At 47.3% G+C, this 17,554-nt stretch overlaps 2 protein-coding genes and 1 non-coding gene across 4 annotated transcripts; 2 read left to right on the forward strand and 1 right to left on the reverse strand.

Moving 5' to 3' along the window:
- Positions 1-1,694: 1,694 nt before the first annotated feature.
- On the reverse strand, positions 1,695-1,767 carry TRNAV-AAC (transfer RNA valine (anticodon AAC)). The gene has a single exon. It is a non-coding gene; the product is annotated as a tRNA-Val (tRNA).
- Positions 1,768-3,616: 1,849 nt separating this feature from the next.
- LOC130478170 (uncharacterized) lies at positions 3,617-5,887 on the forward strand. Its single transcript, XM_056850303.1, has 2 exons — positions 3,617-3,792; positions 5,458-5,887. Exons 1-2 carry the CDS (start codon positions 3,722-3,724, stop codon positions 5,885-5,887), a joined length of 501 nt encoding a protein of 166 aa, XP_056706281.1. The 5' UTR covers positions 3,617-3,721.
- A 3,326-nt stretch (positions 5,888-9,213) lies between these two features.
- On the forward strand, positions 9,214-15,125 carry ACTRT3 (actin related protein T3). 2 transcript variants are annotated; one of them, XM_056850264.1, is made up of 2 exons: positions 9,214-9,416; positions 14,207-15,125. In XM_056850264.1, exons 1-2 carry the CDS (start codon positions 9,214-9,216, stop codon positions 15,123-15,125), a joined length of 1,122 nt encoding a protein of 373 aa, XP_056706242.1. The 2 variants fall into 2 exon arrangements, with proteins under 2 accessions (XP_056706242.1, XP_056706243.1); XM_056850265.1 differs by having other exon boundaries at positions 9,238-9,349; positions 14,218-15,125.
- The last annotated feature ends 2,429 nt before the right edge of the window (positions 15,126-17,554 follow it).

The following is a 17,554-nucleotide window of genomic DNA, read 5'->3' on the forward strand; positions in this document are numbered from 1 at the left end:
TTCGCCCCCCATTACACTCCTCCCAACTAGCGGGTCAGCCTTGCCTCGCTTCACTCGCCCTCTTGGCCCCGTCAGTCCCCCCCCCCCTTCCCGCTCGCATTAGTCTTTTATGGTCGTTTCCGCCCCGTCTACTTTGAGGTCTCCTCCGCATCACGCACACACCCCCCCCACAGCCCAAATGGTCCCGTCCAACCCCCCCGTCCGCGCCACGAATGAGAGAAACGAGTGGGCAAACCCACCTGAAGGGGCGGGGGGGGGAGATGAATGAGGGGCAAGGACCCTCGGTCACCTCAAGCCGCCATTTTATGATGACGCGCCCTGGGAGGGTGGTGCTGGTGGTTCAAGCCTCACTTCCGTTCTCCGTCGAGCCTGGCAACGAAAGGGTGGTGGGAGGGTTTCGTTCGAATGGAGGGGGCGGAGCGGAGTTAGTGCGCCAGGGGAGGCAGGGAAACTACGTTTCCCATGACCCTTAGCGCCACGGAGCGTGCCGGTGTGATGAGGAAATGGTGCGTCTTGGCCACGCCGAGTTTAACCGATTCATTGCCGGACATATAAATTGAAATCTGTCGGCGGCTGAAAGTATAGCGTCCTGAAGGGTTTACCTGGACCTCATTGGCAGGAACATTGGACAAAATGGGGCGGGGGGGGAGGAGAGGGAATAAGGGAAATAATAACCAAACGTCGCATTTAAAAGTTCCCCAACATTTGGAAAGTTTATTTCTTTTATATATATATATATATATATATATATATATATATATATATATATATATATATATATATATATATATATATATATAAATTTATTAATTTTTTTGAAAGTGTATTTCATCGTTACGCTTAAGCTACAGCACTTCCCAGTAGAATACATAAGAATAAAAATGCACGCCTAACAACTTGCCCTCAGTCATAATACAATCATATTAACGAGATGTACACGGCTATCCTAAAGAGACATGATAGAGGTCTATAAAATTATGCATGGTTTGGAGAGAGTGGACAGGGAGAGGTTTTTCTCCCTCTGCCATAATACTAGAACACGGGATCATCTGCTAAAGCTGGAGGGTGAGAGATTCAAAACAGATAAAAGGAAGTATTTTTTCACACAACGCATAGTTCAATTGCGGAACTCCCTGCCCCAGGATGTGGTGATGGCTGCCAGCTTGGAGGGCTTTAAGACGGGAGTGGACATATTCATGGAGGAGAGAGGTATTCATGGCTACTAGTCAAAATGGATATAGTCATGATGCATACCTATTCTCTCCAGGATCAGAGGAGTATTCCTAATATATCAGGTGCGGTGGAACACAGGCAGGATGGTGCTGCTGCAGTCGTCTTGCTTGTGGGGCTTCCTAGAGACACCTGGTTGGCCACTGTGTGAGCAGACTGCTGGACTTGATGGGCCTTGGTCTGATCCAGCAGAGCCTTTCTTATGTTCTTATGAGAGTTACACCATTCTAAGCGCATTTGCTTCCATGGATTTAGGAAGGGTGTAATCCTGTTTAGGATGGCACCGGTAGTCCGCGTTTAGTGATCCTTTCCATAGCAAGTGAAGTCTTCAAAAAAAGAACATCAGTACATTTTCCTTTAAGTACTATTAAGAGCACTGTAGTTAAATGCAGCTAAATGCAATGTGTACTTAATTTGTAAAAAAACTTAAATAAAGAACCCTGAACATTCAATAGGAGGAAAAGTGTTTCCGCCCGGTTTCGAACCGGGGACCTTTCGCATGTTAGGCGAACGTGATAACCACTACACTACGGAAACTCACATACGACCGGGTTCCAAACTATCGCAGATAAAGCTCTCGTATTCTATGACATGCATGCTCTTTAAAAGCATTCCCGGACAAAACTTTACCCACAGGGAAATGGTATTGCACTTCCAGCTTTTTTCGTTCGCTTGCAATACTTCGTCCGCTACAAAACGCTCAGGCTGCCTCTTTGTTTTTTATTTCGATAGTTAACATTTTATTATTGCACGTTTTATTATTGCCTTGTGGGACACTTGGAGAGTTTGATGAAAAAACATCACCAACAACTGCCTAAGGAAAAGAAAGCGTCGCTCCTTGATCGGTCAGAAAGAGACTGTCGGGTGGTCTTGATACCTCCCCTCATTCTGTCCTGCCCTCCTCTTGGGACCCTGGAGGTGGCAGGACGACCTATGTGCCAGCAGGACCACTCAGGACCAGCAACCTGAATTGCCCAGCTCAGCCTGAGCTCACCCCAGCTGGGAAGCTAAGCTTGGCAGGCACAGTGGCTAGATGGATGGGAAAACCCACCAGTAGAAGATGGGAGTTGCTATGCCAAGGAAGGCAGTGGCAAACCACCTCTGCTCACCTCTTGCCTTGAACAGCTCACAGCTGGGGTTGCCAAAGGTCGGTGGCATTTTTTATTCCGTAACATGAAATATTCATATCCTCTCCCCCTAGGGTGGAGAGACTTTGCCCGTGTAACACAGGGGAGCTGGAAACCACTGAGCATGTATTTTTTTAGATGTCCCCTCTACAAGTCAGTCTGCTTATTATTGACCCCTTTGATTGGGGAAATGGGCTCTGGTGATGAGGGTGAATGGGCCCAAAGGTTTCTGCTGGGAGGCAGCTCACCAGTCACCACCCAGGTTGCAACATATTGTGCCGTGGCAATGAAGCTACGTCGCCTTAATGTACTTCCTTAATCTGTGTAAATGTAAAATTGGGTGATTCCTAATTTTGGTGGCTTTGGTTGTAAACATCTGCTCTGTATGGTCAGTTTCTGTTTTACCTGTTTTATCTGGCATCTTAGTCGCAAATAAAATTTATTTATTTATTTATTTATTATATTCTCTCCCATCTTGTTGGGATTCAGTGTCAACATGTTCACACTAAGTCGTTTACCCATAACCATCAAGGGGTGGCTCAGGATTGCCACAGCAGCATTGTAGGATTTGGATAAAGAAATACAGAGCTGGGTGTTGCCAGCATGTTGATGGCAAGAATTCAAAAACTATGAACAACTTCTCCTAAGCACTTGTTAAATAGTTCACTGACCCATATGCCATGTCTAATCTTGAACACATGAAGCTGCCTTATACTGAATCAGACCCTCGGTCCATCAAAGTCAGTATTGCCTACTCAGACCAGCAGCGGCTCTCCAGGGTCTCAGGCAGAGGTCTTTCACATCACCTGCTTGCCTAGTCCCTTTAACTGGAGATGCCGGGGACTGAACCTGGGACCTTCTGCAGATGCTCTAGTACTGAGCCACAGCCCCTCCCTAAAGTAATGTGTCGGAAGTGAGATTTTGGGGTACAAGCTTTCAAGAGACAAAGGTCTTAGTCCCTTTAACTGGAGATGCCAGGGATTAAACCTGGGACCGTCTGCCTGTCAAACAGATGCTCTGCCACTGAGCCACAGCCCCTCCAACAGCATGGGGAATATACAACTGAGCTCTCAGTTGGATGTAAAGGTATCATAGCAACACCCAAGTCCCAATAGAGCAAGCTACCCTTGCCTGGGAAGATGGTGAGCCTGACTCTTCCCCCAATATAAGGCAATACCACTGAGGGCCAGGTGCCCTGAGCAGCAACAAGGAGGGCACAAACCCGTCACCCAGGGATGGGTGAGCTGCCACCAGCGGTCGTGATAGACAATGGCTCAGGTCTGCTCAAGGGCGGTGTTGCTGGGGACAAGGAACCAGAGTTCATCTTCACCCACTTGACAGGTCGGCCCAAGGCCAAGTCAGTGATGCTAGGTGCTGGCCAGAAGGACTTCTACATTGGACTTGAGGCACAAGCCATCCGAGCAATCCTCTCCCTGGGAAGACAGGGGCGCTGACCAGTGTAGAGAACCAATCGGAGGTGGTTAAATGAAACCAATTCCTGAGGAAAGTGGGATTCCTGAAGGGAACCTGGGAAAGGTTCCTTTTAAGCCTGAGTTCTGGGGGGGAAACAGAACCTCTGCCTATGGACACATTGGAGAGGGGAAGGGCCGTGGCTCAGTAGCAGAGCATCTGCTTGGCATGCAGAAGGTCCCAGCTTCAATTCCCCACATCTCCAGTTAAAAGGACTAGGCAAGTAGGTCGTGTGAAAGCCCTCTGCCTGAGACCCTGGAGAGCCGCTGCCGGTCTGAGTAGACAATACGGACTTTGATGGACCCAGGGTCTGATTCACTATAAGGCAGCTTCATGTGTTCATGTGCTGTGCCAGCAAGGGGAAGGGGGAGAGAAGATGAAGGTTGCACTTGGCTAAATAATCTGCATATGTAATAAATAGATTTTGTGTGTGTGCAAACAAAGTTACACCCCTCTAAGTCCCCTGAAGTCAAAAGGCTTAGAAACCTTGCTTACGACTGCACTATTATTAACATTAATGTGAACCATCAGTAGTTTTGCTTTTAGTGCACTTACCTCCTTTCGATATAGAGAACTTTGGTTATTTCACCAAACATAACATCTAAGATGTTTCTGCATATAGATGGACAGGCCACACCTCCCGATTTCTGATATAGTTGTGGTCGGGTTTGATGTTGGGTTTTTTTTAAAAATCAGTGCTGTATTTAATTGTTTTATAATTATTTTTGCATGCCACACTGAGCATTTTAAATGCAGAAGTGGGGTATAAAATATGTTAAATGAAAATTGTAGATAGGGTGGTCCAGTGGTTAGGGAGTTGGATTAGAACAGGGAAGACCTGGGTTCATAATCCCCCATCAGCCATGAAGCTCTTTGAGCAAATCATTCTCTCTCAGCCTATCTCACATGGTTGTTGTGAGGACTAATCACGTGTGCCATCCTAAACTTCTTGGGAGTGTGGCGGGTTAATATAGATAGATAATAATAATACATATCTGGGAGTCAGCTATTATTTATCTAATCAGAATTAAAAGTTTCCTAGGTGTTTTTACTGAATTTCTATAAATCAGGAGTGTCAAGCATACAGCCTGAGGGCTGGGTGTAGCCCCTTGAGAGCTCTTATCTGGCCTGCGAGCCAGCCAAGGCAGCCACCCACCAAGTCCCCATCTGGGCTGGCAAGCCCGCAGCAGGCTCACCAGCCAAGATAGCCATCCTCCCCCTCCCCACTCTCAATCTGAGCTGGCGAGGCATGGCCCAGCCCGACCAAGTGTCATTTATGTCATATCTAGCCCTTTTTACAAATGAGTTTGACACCCCACTATAAATGTTGAATATGTAACTGAGGTAGGGTTGCCAGCTCCGGGTTGGGAAATACCTGAAGATTTTTGGGGCAGAGCCTGAGGAGGGTGGGATTAGGGGAGGGGAGGGACTTCAATGCCATAGAGTCCAATTGCCAAAGTGGCCATTTCCTCCAGGTGAACTGATCTCTATTGGCTGGAGATCAGTTGTAATAGCAGGAGATCTCCAGCTAGTACCTGGAGGTTGGCAACTGGGGAATGCTAAGGACTTTCTGCATAATGAAGTAATAGAATATCAATGTTTTGTTTCTTTTATTCCCACGAAAATGCAACAGATACCCAGTAGAACATGGAATTGTCACGTCCTGGCCAGACATGGAAAAAATATGGAGGCACGTTTATGATAACGAATTGATGTTGAACTCCAGGACTAGACCAGTATTTATAACGGAGGCTCCACTCAACCCACTGGCCAATCGCGAACAAATGACAAAAGTTCTTTTTGAAAATTTTGAGGTGCCAGCCCTCTATGTGGCCATCCAGGCTGTGCTGGCGCTCTACGCTGCAGGCCTCACCACCGGTTGTGTGATGGATTCTGGAGATGGCGTCACCCACACAGTCCCAATCTTTGAGGGCTACTGTTTGCCTCATGCGGTTCTCTGGCTTGACCTGGCAGGATGGGATCTCACAGACTACCCCATGACGATCCTGAGGGAAAGTGGAATAGCCTTAGTGAGCACAGCTGAGAGGGAAATTGTGTGAATCATGAAGGAGGACTTGTGTTATATGGCTTTGAACCCTGAGAAAGAGATGGCCAAAAAACAGTGCAATTGAGAGAACTTGGAAGTTACCTGATGGACAGATTATCAAAGTCCACAACCAAATGTTCCGCTGCCCTGAGACCCTCTTCTGTCCATCAAATGTTGGTATGGAGGCCCCTGTAATTGACAAACTCCTCTTCAACACTATCATGACATGTGACATTGACTTGAGGACAACCTTGTATGCCAATATACTCCTTTCCGGTGGTTCCAGTCTCTTTCCTGGCGTTTCTCATAGCGTACAACTTCCGGATCCTGCAGCCGTTTGCCTATTGAGGGATCCGACCCTGACCCATCCCCGGCCCACAACGTGCTGCTGCTGGAAACCCTGCCCAAGCCGTCGCTCCATGCGTCGGACATCGCTGCCCATTCCGCGAAGGACCGCGTCCTCGCCCGGGTTCTCAACCGGGTGGGGAAGGGGTGGCCGGTGGCCTGGCCAGAGGCTGAATTCACGCTGTTCACCGTCCGCCAGCACGAGCTGTCCGTCCACAAAGGGTGCCTGCTCTGGGGAAGCCGGGTCGTCATCCCGACCAAACTACGCACCAGAGTCCTGGAGGCCCTGCACACCTGCCACCTGGGGATTGTACGTATGCAGGCCCTGGCTAGGAGCTACGTCTGGTGGCCAGGAGTTGACGCCGCGGTGGAGGAATGGGTCAAGTGTTGCCAGCCCTGCCAAGAGTCGCGGCCCGAGATGCCGCGTGCTCCGGTCCAACGCCCCCTGGTCCCGCTTACACATAGACTTTGCGGGACCGTTCCAGGGAAAAACATTCCTTATCATAGTGGACTCTTACTCCAGTCGCTGTAAGTTAGTTCTGTTCTTGTTGCATAATAAAGCGGTTGCTGTTTGAACTCCGTCTCTGACCTCGTGTGCTTCCCCCATGCGGACTTAACATCAGCAATGCTGATTCTATGACCTTAGGCAGATCACGAGAGGGAGGGCATCTTGGCCATCTTCTGGGAATGGAGTAGGGGTCACTGGGTATGTGTGTGTGGGGGTAGTTGTGAATTTCCTGCATTGTGCAAGGGGCTGGACTAGATGACCCTGGTGATCCCTTCCAACTCTATGATTCCATTAATCTTCTGGCTCAAAAGTTTTGATGCCTTCTTACAACCCACCAACAATAGTTTTGTATATAAGTACTGCTTCCAAGCAATTGCATAGATCTTGGGGAGGAACAAAGTTTGTTGTTTTATCTAAACTAGAGAAAATGCCTGCGTTTCCCAGCACATCATGTCCAATACTGCTTTTGAACCAGGACTTCAAAATCTGGAACTTAGTGATAGCCAACAAACTGAACTATATATTTCTTCTGAAATATATGGATTGAGATCAGATTGGTTTTCTTATAAATAGGAAAATATACAACATTCAGAGGCTTGTAAATATTTTTAATCTTGCAAAAGAGATGGGCAGAGCAATGCTCAAGGGGTGGTGGTGAAAGGGGGTAGGAGTTGGAGTGACCCCTGCACCAGCGATAGTGCCACTTGCGCTGGCTAAACTGGCAGTAATGCTGGTGCAGAGCCAGTTAGGCTGGCACCAGGGACTGGTGGGGCAGCCTCGCCGACAGCATTTTTCCGGTACATGGGCTCGCTGGGAACAACCCCTTTTGTAGGTGGCAACTTGTGCATGCAAAATTGGTCACACAGCCTCCTGAAACCCTATGGAGCGGGTTCATGGGGTTTTCTAATGCCATCCCGGAACTCTCCCTAACTACCACCACCCCTTAGGATTGCGCTTTAAGAATGCAATAATTTCTGAGAGCTGCTGCAGTCGTGACAGCCAGCCACCAATGCAAATATGGCACCACCGGACAGTCCCTTATTCTGAAGGGGGGAATAACAACACACACCCTTCCACAAGGCACAGGTGGAATAACTGGAGACCTTAATAACCCCTGCAACACCCACCAGACACCAGCAGCCAATAACGCCCCGATGAGTGACACAGGCGCACCCAATCATCGCCCCCCAATCTGGCCCCTGCCTCTCGACACTCCCACTCCCACCACCCATGGAGAGCCAGCAGACAAGGAGGAAAGACCCAGCAATAGTGCAACCCCGAGAGACTAATCCGAATTCTCAATACAGGCTGAACTCATCTCGCTTGTGCATTTTAACACCAAAAACCAGATTTTCACCTCTTTATCCTAATGAGTCCCCTCTGATTACCTTCTGCCTCTCTATTAGAGAATGAACCAATACATCTGCCATAGAACAACCCCATTGAAGAAGGTAACAGAGGTTACCCAGACCTCGTTGCTGGTGGAAAGGGGCTCACTGTATGACCCATTTTCAAGCACTCCATCCCACCACCCTGTTCTCTGCGGTTTGGGCCTCGAGGTCCTTGCAAGGGCAGCAAGGCCCTTTGGACCTTGTTGGATGTTGCCCTACTGTTGCTGGTTGTGAAGGGGCCCCCACAACAGTTCAAGTTTCAGTGTCCCAAAAATGTAGGTCCGTCACTAGCTTCAGACTTGGTGTTTTGCCCCCACAAACTGCTTTGGAGGGTGGATGCTATGGCCTTATACCCTGCTGAGTTCCCTCCCATCCCCAAACCTCACACTCCCCAAGGCTCCACTCCCAAATCTCCAGGAATTTCCCAGCCTGGACTTGGCAACCCTACAAACCCAATTATGCAATTGAATCTGTGTGGGTTATAGTGTGAGAAGAACCCTTCTTTGGCGCAAGTTGAGTTCAGTAAATATGCCAGCCCTTGTTAGTCTAAAATTCTGTTTAGTGTGTCTGTTCTTCCAACCTATCATAAACTATTAGCAGGCTAATGACAACATTGCTCGAAATTTTCCCCAGGGCATTAACATTAGGAGATTAAGGAAGCTCTTGTTCAAATAGTAACACATTCCTACATGGAAAGAAGATCAGAAGGGCCTTGCGGGATCAAAGCAAAATAGTCCACCCAGTCCATCATCACCTTCTCCAGAGTGGCCAACCTGGCAGACTATGAAGGCAACATTCCACCAATTTATATTTACACTGATACTCCCGGCTAAGAGATTGGGACAGCCATCTTCTTACAGTATTAACTCCTGCTGTACACAGAAAGAGCAGAAATTCTCCTCCGCCACAAATTTCTCATTCAAAGCCTCACCAAGTTGGAGGAAAAGGTATCATAGCAACACCCAGGTCACAATAGAGAAAGCCACATATGCCTGGGTAGACTGTTAGCCTCACTCTTCCCCCAATATAAGGCAGGACCACTGAGGGCCAGGTGCCCTGAGCAGGAACAAGCAGACACAAACCCATCACCCAGGGATGGGTGAGCTACCACCAGCGGTCGTGATAGACAATGGCTCAGGTCTGCTCAAGGGTGGTGTTGCTGGGGACAAGGAACCACGGATCACCTTCACCAACTTGATAGGTCGGGCCAAGGCCAAGTCTGTGATGCTAGGTGCTGGCCAGAAGGACTTCTACATCGGAGACGAGGCACAAGCCAAGCGAGGAATCCTCTCTCTCAAGTACTGGGAATACATGGGGGGCTACCGTATCTACTATAGAAAACTGAAAGGAGCAAGCCCTGGGAAACAGAACAAGGGTAGACAAGCTCTCTAGCATAAAAGCTGGGGGCGGGGGGAACAGGATCTACTTGTGACAGAGTTGATACGGGAGCGAAGATGTATGCATGTGCATGGAGATCAGGGTTGTACTTGGCTAGGCTCACTGAATATGTTGAATTTGTTTCTTCACACTATGCATAGTTAAATTGTGGAACTCCCTGCCCCAGGATGTAGTGATGGCTGCCAATTTGGAAGACTTTAAGAGGGGAGTGGGCATGTTCATGGAGGATTGGGCTATCCATGGCTACTAGTCAAAATGAATACTAGTCATGATGCATACCTATTCTCTCCAGTATCAGAGGAGCATGCCTGTTATATTAGATGCTGTGGAACACAGGCAGGATAATGCTGCTGCAGTTGTCTTGTTTGTGGGCTTCCTAGAGGCACCTGGTTGGCCACTGAACAGACTGCTGGACTTGATGGACCTTGGTCTGATCCAGGATGGCTTTTCTTATCTTCTTAATATAGATCTTTTCCCCCTTGCATGGTAGTAAAGGACTAGTAGTGCCGTCCTAAACAGATTTACACTCTTCTAAACCCATTGACGCCCTGATCTGAATGGCCCAGGCTAGCTTGATCTCATCAGATCTTTGAAGCTAAGCAGGGTCGACATTGGTTAGTATTTGGATGAGAGACCAAGGAAATCCAGGGTCACTACACAGAGGCAGGCTATGGCAAACCACCTTTGAACATCTCTTGCCTTGAAAATGCTATGGGGTCACCATAAGTCAGCTGTGACTTGCCACTTGTCACCAGCACCAGACCTGTTGACTTTATGAACTTAAAAGGGTGTAAGTCAGCTTAGGATCACACTTCTGAATAAGACTGCTTTAGAAATACCAGTATGGAACATGAGTGGGTTTGCTTTAATTGCACATACTTAGTAATGTTATTGTAAAGGAATAAAACGGTATCTGTGTAACATCTGTTACTCAAAGAACTGACCGTTTTCTCTGCAAATACAGTTGTTTCTTTATGTGAAACAAAAGCCACATGTCTCAGCAGTGATTCTAAACTGGTACCCCAAGATACCCCCCCTGAAGCCTGGGGCCATGTGACAACATAGGATATAGGTGTTGCCTGGGTAAAATGGCTGCCTTGGAAGGTGGACTCTATGGGATTATACCCCATTACAACCTGCTCCTCCCCAAACCCTGCTCTTCTCAGACTTCACCCCCAAAATCTCCAAGTATTTCTTAATCTGGAGCTGGCAACCCTAGGTTTAAGAGGAGTAAAATAAATTGTTAAAAACTAGACTTGCCATCAGATGTATGATCTGGGGAACTTGCCTTCAAAGAGTTGAAGTTGTTCCATTTTGCTTTGGAGCACTACAAGGAGGGGGAAGGGCTTCAGGCTTCCTTACCGGGCCATTCTTGCCATCGGAAACAGCTGGGGGTCAGCTCTTTGTCCCTTCCTTGGGCTCCCCCCCACCCGGCAGTGCTCCCAAGACCAACGGAATGTTTTGAAGTTGAGTTTCTTCAATCATACATGTGACTACAAGCCAGGTCGGGCACCTCAGTAGGTTTGCCAGCTCTGAGTTGGGAAATACCCAGAGATTTTGTGGGTGGAGCCTGGAGAGGGAGGGGTTTGGGGAGGGGTGGCATCTTAGCAGGTTACACTGTCATAGAGTCCACCTTCCAAAGGCAGCCATTTTCTCCAGGGGAACTCATTTCTTTAGTCTGGAGATCAGTTGTAATTCTGGGAGATCTCTAGGCCCCACTGGGAGGTTGGCCACCCTACCTGATGTGTCAGCAATACCATTGGGGCTGAGGTTCCTCTCTGTGTGTCTGGCTAAGTGTAGACTTCTTCTCTTCCCTCGTTTTGTTAGCCAACATGTTCATATGTAGACCTTGCATTTCTGAGGGGGGAAATTTGCCAGCACGTTCATACAAGTTAGGTATGTGTCAGTCCTTCAGCCCATGCGCAGGTTCTCAAACATTTTTGCCTTTGTGGAGATGTCTATGTGTTGAGACACTAGGATTTAACTTTAGGATGAATTACTGCCTAAGTGTGGAGTGGAAATGTATTTTTACCTGTAGTTAGCCAAAGCTAGGTTCTCTATTCTGAAGGAAAACCTGGTCCTGATCTCATCAGATCTTGGAAGCTAAGCAGGGTCAGCCCTGGTCAGTATGTGGAAAGGAAACCACCAAGGAATACCAGGGTCACTACAGAGAGCCAAGCAATGGCAAACATCTCTTGCCCTGAAAACCCTATGGGGTCTCCCATAAGTCATCTGTGACTTGATGGCAAAAAAAAAAAGTGAATTTGTATGGATTCTTTTCAAAGCATTTTTTTAACTCCATGGGAAGAAAATTTTCATTGACTAAACAACTGAGCTGATATAGTTTTTGTCAAGATAAAATGCTAAATTAGGGTTGCCACCCTCCAGATGCTAGCGGGAAATCTGCTATTACAACTGATCTCCAGCTGATAGAGATCAGTTCACCTGGAGAAAATGGCCACTTTGGCTATTGGACTCCATGGCATTGAAGTCCCTTCCCTCCCCAAACCCCACCCTCCTCAGGCTCTGCCCCAAAAACCTCCCACCGGTGGCGAAGAGGGACATGGCAACCCTATAAGACGTAGCTAGCTATATTTTGCTTTCTTAGGCTATTTCCAGAGGAAGGCTTGTTTTAGTGTCTTATGAGCTTAGGGCCTAACCCAAAAATCACTGAGGAACTGTAATAAACCCCATGCCCAGGGCTAAACAACTAGAAGGAGGAAATCTGTTTTAGAACAGAGGGGGTTACAGCACTTGTATTCCCAGCGATGTATTAAGAGTTTGAAAATGTTATAAAAAATACTGTTCGCACTTTGTTTGGCCCCTTTAGCTGTGAAGACGTCTTCCAACCATTTACAAGCCGCTGTATCCAAAAACCATTTTAAAGCCATGTTTTTTTACAACATTTTCAAACTCTTAATACATCGCTGGGAATACAAAGTGCGGTAACCCCCAGCATCCACCATCTGAAGAGTCTGCGTTGCAGATTTGCAGTACAATCCTAAACAGAGCTTCGCTCTTCTACGGTCATTGCCTTCGATGGGCTTAGAAAGGCACAACTCTAACCCTTAGTCTGGTTCAGCATCACCCTTGCAAAACCAGTTTCAGAATATTCCAAACAGGTTTCAAAATGGCCACATGTAGGGTTGCCAACCTCCAGGTACTAGCTGGAGAGCTCCTGCTATTACAACTGATTTCCAGCCGATAGAGACCAGTTCCCCTGGAGAAAATGGCCGCTGGTGGCCCGGAGGGACCTGGCAACCCCAGCCACATGGCAGACTGCAGCCATGCGCTGAAACATTTCTTCTCTCCCCCGCCCTTTTTGTTTTTCCACTGAATATCCAGCCTGTTTAAGAATTCTGAGGTACTCAAAAACATGCTGTTTTGTGACATTTGGGAGTGGTCCAAATAAAAAGCCACCGCATGATTGCTGTTTCTGAAATTTCTTTATGGACCAATGTGGCCACCTCCAGTGAAGGATACAGAGGTTGTTATCTTAGGATAGGATGGGAATTCAGGGTTTTTGACCCACTTTATTTGGGGTCTTTCACAAGTGTGTTTAGGACATAGGGTTGCCAGGTCCCTCTTCCCCACTGGTGGGAGGTTTTTGGGGCGGAGCCTGGGGGAGGGCAGGGTTTGAGGAAGGGAGGGACTTCAATGCCATAGAGTCCAATTGCCAAAGCGGCCATTTTCTCCAGTAGAGCTGATCTCTATCAGCTGGAGATCAGTTGTAATAGCAGGAGGCCTCCAGCTAGTACCTGGAGGTTGGCAACCCTGTTAGGATAGCAACTGTACTGTCAACAAGCTTGTCTATGTTAAGGTCATTATGGGGATGCCCAGTGATACCTAACGGGCTTCTGTAAATTAGGTGAGGTTTAGAACATAGAGTGTGTTGTAACTGCACTCATTTGGAAATGAGGGCCATAGAAACACATGGGATTAACTCCCATGCAAATGCATTCAGCAATTAAATGCAATGATTAATTCCAATTCTGTAGATGGGAAAGGCCTTGCTTATCATTTGTTTTGTCCAAGTGGACAAAAAAGAAGATAAAAACGCCAAACAAAGAAAGAAGTAAAAACACCCAATTTTGCAGGGCTATAGTTTTGGTGCAATTAGTTTGGGAAATTTCACAGCCCCTTCAAAGAACAACACAGAATGGGGATTTTGGGAAACCCCAAGCCATTTTTGCCACCTGAAAAAAACCTGGGGAGACACTATTTGTCTTTATGGGGAAAACTTGCAGATAACAATCAGTACATGCAAGTTTTCCCAAGCAGCAAGTAGTGGCTTCGTGGAGCCATTTTGGGTCAGGAAAATGGCACATGGGAGAAAGCTGAAACCTCTTCTCCTCACAAGCTGTGGCCCTGATCCAATCAAGCCCACATATGCTTAGGAACTGAATTCCCATCATATACCACAAAAAGACAGAGGGTTATTGCTAGGCCCAAATGGAAAATCAGGTATGTAGCCCTGAGCTTCTTAGATGAAGGGCAGCATAAAATGGACAAATAATAATAATTATCTGGGAAGTTCCTATTATCTATCGTTATTACAGAAAGGTTCTTAGGTGTTTTTGCTGAGCACCTATGGATGCGGAATGTATAACTAGATAACATAAAGGTGTATTTTGATTGATGTGAGTGATAGAATATCAACCTTTTGTTTTATTCCTACTAATTACAACAGATACCCAGTAGAACATGGAATCGTCACTTCCTGGCCAGACATGGAGAAAATATGGAGGCACGTTTATGATGACGAATTGAAGTTAAACTCTTGTACAAGACCAGCACTGATAACTGAGGCACCACTCAACCCCCTGGCCAATCGCGAACAGATGACAAAAATGTTGTTTGAAAAATTTGAGGTGCCAGCCCTCTATGTGGCCATCCAGGCTGTGCTGGCGCTCTACGCTGCAGGCCTCACCACCGGTTGTGTGATGGATTCTGGAGATGGCGTCACCCACACAGTCCCAATCTTTGAGGGCTACTGTTTGCCTCATGCGGTTCTCCGGCTTGACCTGGCAGGACGGGATCTCACAGACTACCTCATGAGGATCCTGAGGGAAAGTGGAATAGCCTTAGTGAGCACAGCTGAGAGGGAAATTGTGCGAATCATGAAGGAGGGCTTGTGTTATGTGAGTCTGAACCCGGAGGAGGACATGGCTAAGAGACCTAATGAGTTAGAGAAAACGTGGAAGCTGCCTGACGGACAAATCGTTAAAGTCCACAACCAACTGTTCCGCTGCCCTGAGACCCTTTTTCGTCCATCTAACATTGGCATGGAGGCCCCTGGAATTGACAAACTCCTCTTCAACACCATCATGAAATGTGACATTGACTTGAGGACAACCTTGTATGCCAATGTACTCCTTTCCGGTGGTTCCAGTCTCTTTCCTGGCATTGCTGACCGCTTGACAAAGGAGTTGATTCGCATGGCTCCCAAGGACACAGAGGTGATGGTCAATGCACCCCCTGACAGGAAGATCTCTGTCTGGATGGGAGGATCCATTCTTGCATCTCTCTCTGCCTTCCAAGAGATGTGGATTTCCAAGGAAGAATATGCTGAAGTCGGGCCCAATATAGTACACAGGAAGTGCTTCTAGATTCCTGTTGTATTGAAACATTTTTATTTAAATGTGCCGTGGGGAAGAATGTCAAAGTCATGCCATCCTCAGTGAAACTCAAAGCCTCACCGCCTTCTGAAAGATGAATAAAAGTAACAATTCCATGCAGGCTTGTTTTAGAATATTTCTTTGTGATTGTCTAGAAAAGAAGGGCTGTTTCAGTTGTGTTTTTCTATAGGTAAAGTGATGGAATATAGGAAACCACGTCCAACTGTCACACATCTCACCTCGTCACTTCAAACTCCCTCCATTCAGCACAAAGCTCCCAGATCTGTGCCTTCAATATTTTGGGGGCTAAGTGCTCACAATATTTTTCTCCCAATGTATAAAACAGGGCTGACATGGGAACAACACAAAACAGCTTCTCTGGGCAGCATATTGCAGAGAGGATGCAATTTAAACTGTGGTTATAACAGTTTGGGAGTCCTGGCTTTCTGTGGAAGATTATCGGGGGATCCTCAATGGAAAAAAAAAATCAGTAATTGTAGCCATGCTTCTCTGAATTACAGCTTGCCCAGACCTTTGCCAAAGAACATGCATCCGCAGGAGATTCCGGGATGCTTTTTAACCATTTTAGAATCATAGAAACATAGAGTTGGAAGGGACCACCAGGGTCCATCTAGTCCAACCCCCTGCACAATGCAGGAAATTCACAACGACCGCCCCCCCCACGCCCCCAGTGGCCCCTACTCTATGCCCAGAAGATTCTCAGGTCATGTGGAAGAGCAGAAGAGAGGGTTCCCTGTTTGAATGGAATACGCCCCATAGAGCATTCTATGAGTACCCCCAAACCGATCCTTGTGGGAACCCACCACTCACATTGCGAGAATTGTCCATTGAGAGCCAGCGTGGCGGGCATGTCCATTGAGAGCCACATGAGTGGCGGGGGTTTATCTGGGGAACCAGGTTGGTTTCCCCACTCCCACACATGAAGCCAGCTGGGTGACCTTGGGCTAGTCACAGTTCTCGCAGAACTCTCTCAGCCTCACCTTCCTCATGGTGTCTGTTGTGTGGAGGGGAAGGGAAGGATATTGTAAGCTAGTTTGATTCTTCCTTAAGTGGTAGAGAAAGTTGGAATATAAAAAACTCTTCTTTATTCCTACTCTCTGCTTCCTGTCTTTTAACTAATATTTAACCTGTTACAGAACCTCTCCTCTTATCCCATAATAGCTAAGCTTATTCAGGAGTCTTTGATGTGGTACCTTGCCAAAAGCATTTTGGAAGTCCAGGTAAGTAATGTCTGTCAGATCACCCTTCATGCTTATGAATTAGCTCAAAGAACTCCAAACGGTTGGTGAGGCAAGAATTGCCTTTGCAGAAGCCATGCTGATTTTCCCTTAGCAGACAGGCAGAGCAATCCTGAAGGAGTGTGTGTGAAAGCTCTTGGAAGCCGGCACAGGGCCACTTACGCTGGTGCTGGGGAGCCGTGCAGCAGCGCCATGCATGGGCCCTGGTGAAGCCACTGTGGCAACGTTTCTCTGGTGCCAGGGCTCGCACCAGTGCCAATTTTGGCCTGGGAAAAAGAGTGGCATAGCCCCATGAAACCCCATGGAGGAGTTTCACTTAGGGTTGCCAACCTCTAGGTGGTGGCTGGAGATCTCCTGCTATTACAACTGATCTCCAGCTGATAGAGATCAGTTCACCTGGAGAAAATGGCCACTTTGGCAATTGGACTCTATAGCACTGAAGTCCCTCCCCTCCCCAAACCCCGCCCTCCTCAATCTCCGCCCCAAAAACCTCCCGCTGGTGGCGAAGAGGGACCTGGCAACCCTAGTTTCACTGGGTTTTTACAAAATTACATTTTAATCTTGTATTTTCAGGCTGGCAAGCTGCTCAGGAGGCGGTGCGGCTGCACAGACTCCATACATCCTGCAACAACTCCCCACTTAGGATTGCGCTCCCTGTTCCTCTGTGCACTTAATCAGTTTCTCTTTAATAACTGTTTCTATTAATTTACTTGGGACAGATGTTAGGCTCACTGGCCTGTAATTTCCTGGATCCCCTCTGGACACCTTTTTAAAAAATTGTTATGACATCTGCTGTTTTCCAGTCATCCAGCATGTAGGCCAATTTTAGCGACAAGTAACATATATTAGTAAGGTTGCCAGCCTCCAGCTGGTGGCTGGAGATCTCCCGCTATTACAACTGATCTCCAAGCGACAGAGATCAGTTCCCCTGGAGAAAATAGCCACTTTAACTATTGGACTCTATGGCATTGAAGTCCCTCCCCTCTCCAAACCCCTCTCCTCAGGCTCCACCCCCAAATCTCCAGGTATTTCCCAAACCAGAGTTGGCAACCCTTTATATTAGTAAATCAACCATTTAAAATATTTAGTTTCCACCTTCTGATTACCTTTTTTAAAAGATGGTTAGCAAAGTTTTTAAAACCCACAAAACAAGTTTAAAAT

Source organism: Euleptes europaea, chromosome 5 (genome assembly GCF_029931775.1).
Source record: "Euleptes europaea isolate rEulEur1 chromosome 5, rEulEur1.hap1, whole genome shotgun sequence".
NCBI classification, from domain to species: domain Eukaryota; kingdom Metazoa; phylum Chordata; class Lepidosauria; order Squamata; family Sphaerodactylidae; genus Euleptes; species Euleptes europaea.

What these genes read in the sequence shown, in the direction of transcription:
- LOC130478170 (XM_056850303.1), top strand. Translation starts at nt 3,722, where the DNA reads ATGCTAGGTGCTGGCCAGAAGGACTTCTACATTGGACTTGAGGCACAA. An exon ending in ATCCGAGCAATCCTCTCCCT is followed by an intron (nt 3,793 to 5,457) that starts GGGAAGACAGGG and finishes ACGAAAATGCAA; the next exon opens with CAGATACCCAGTAGAACATG.
- ACTRT3 (XM_056850264.1), top strand. Translation starts at nt 9,214, where the DNA reads ATGGGTGAGCTACCACCAGCGGTCGTGATAGACAATGGCTCAGGTCTG. An exon ending in CGAGGAATCCTCTCTCTCAA is followed by an intron (nt 9,417 to 14,206) that starts GTACTGGGAATA and finishes TAATTACAACAG; the next exon opens with ATACCCAGTAGAACATGGAA.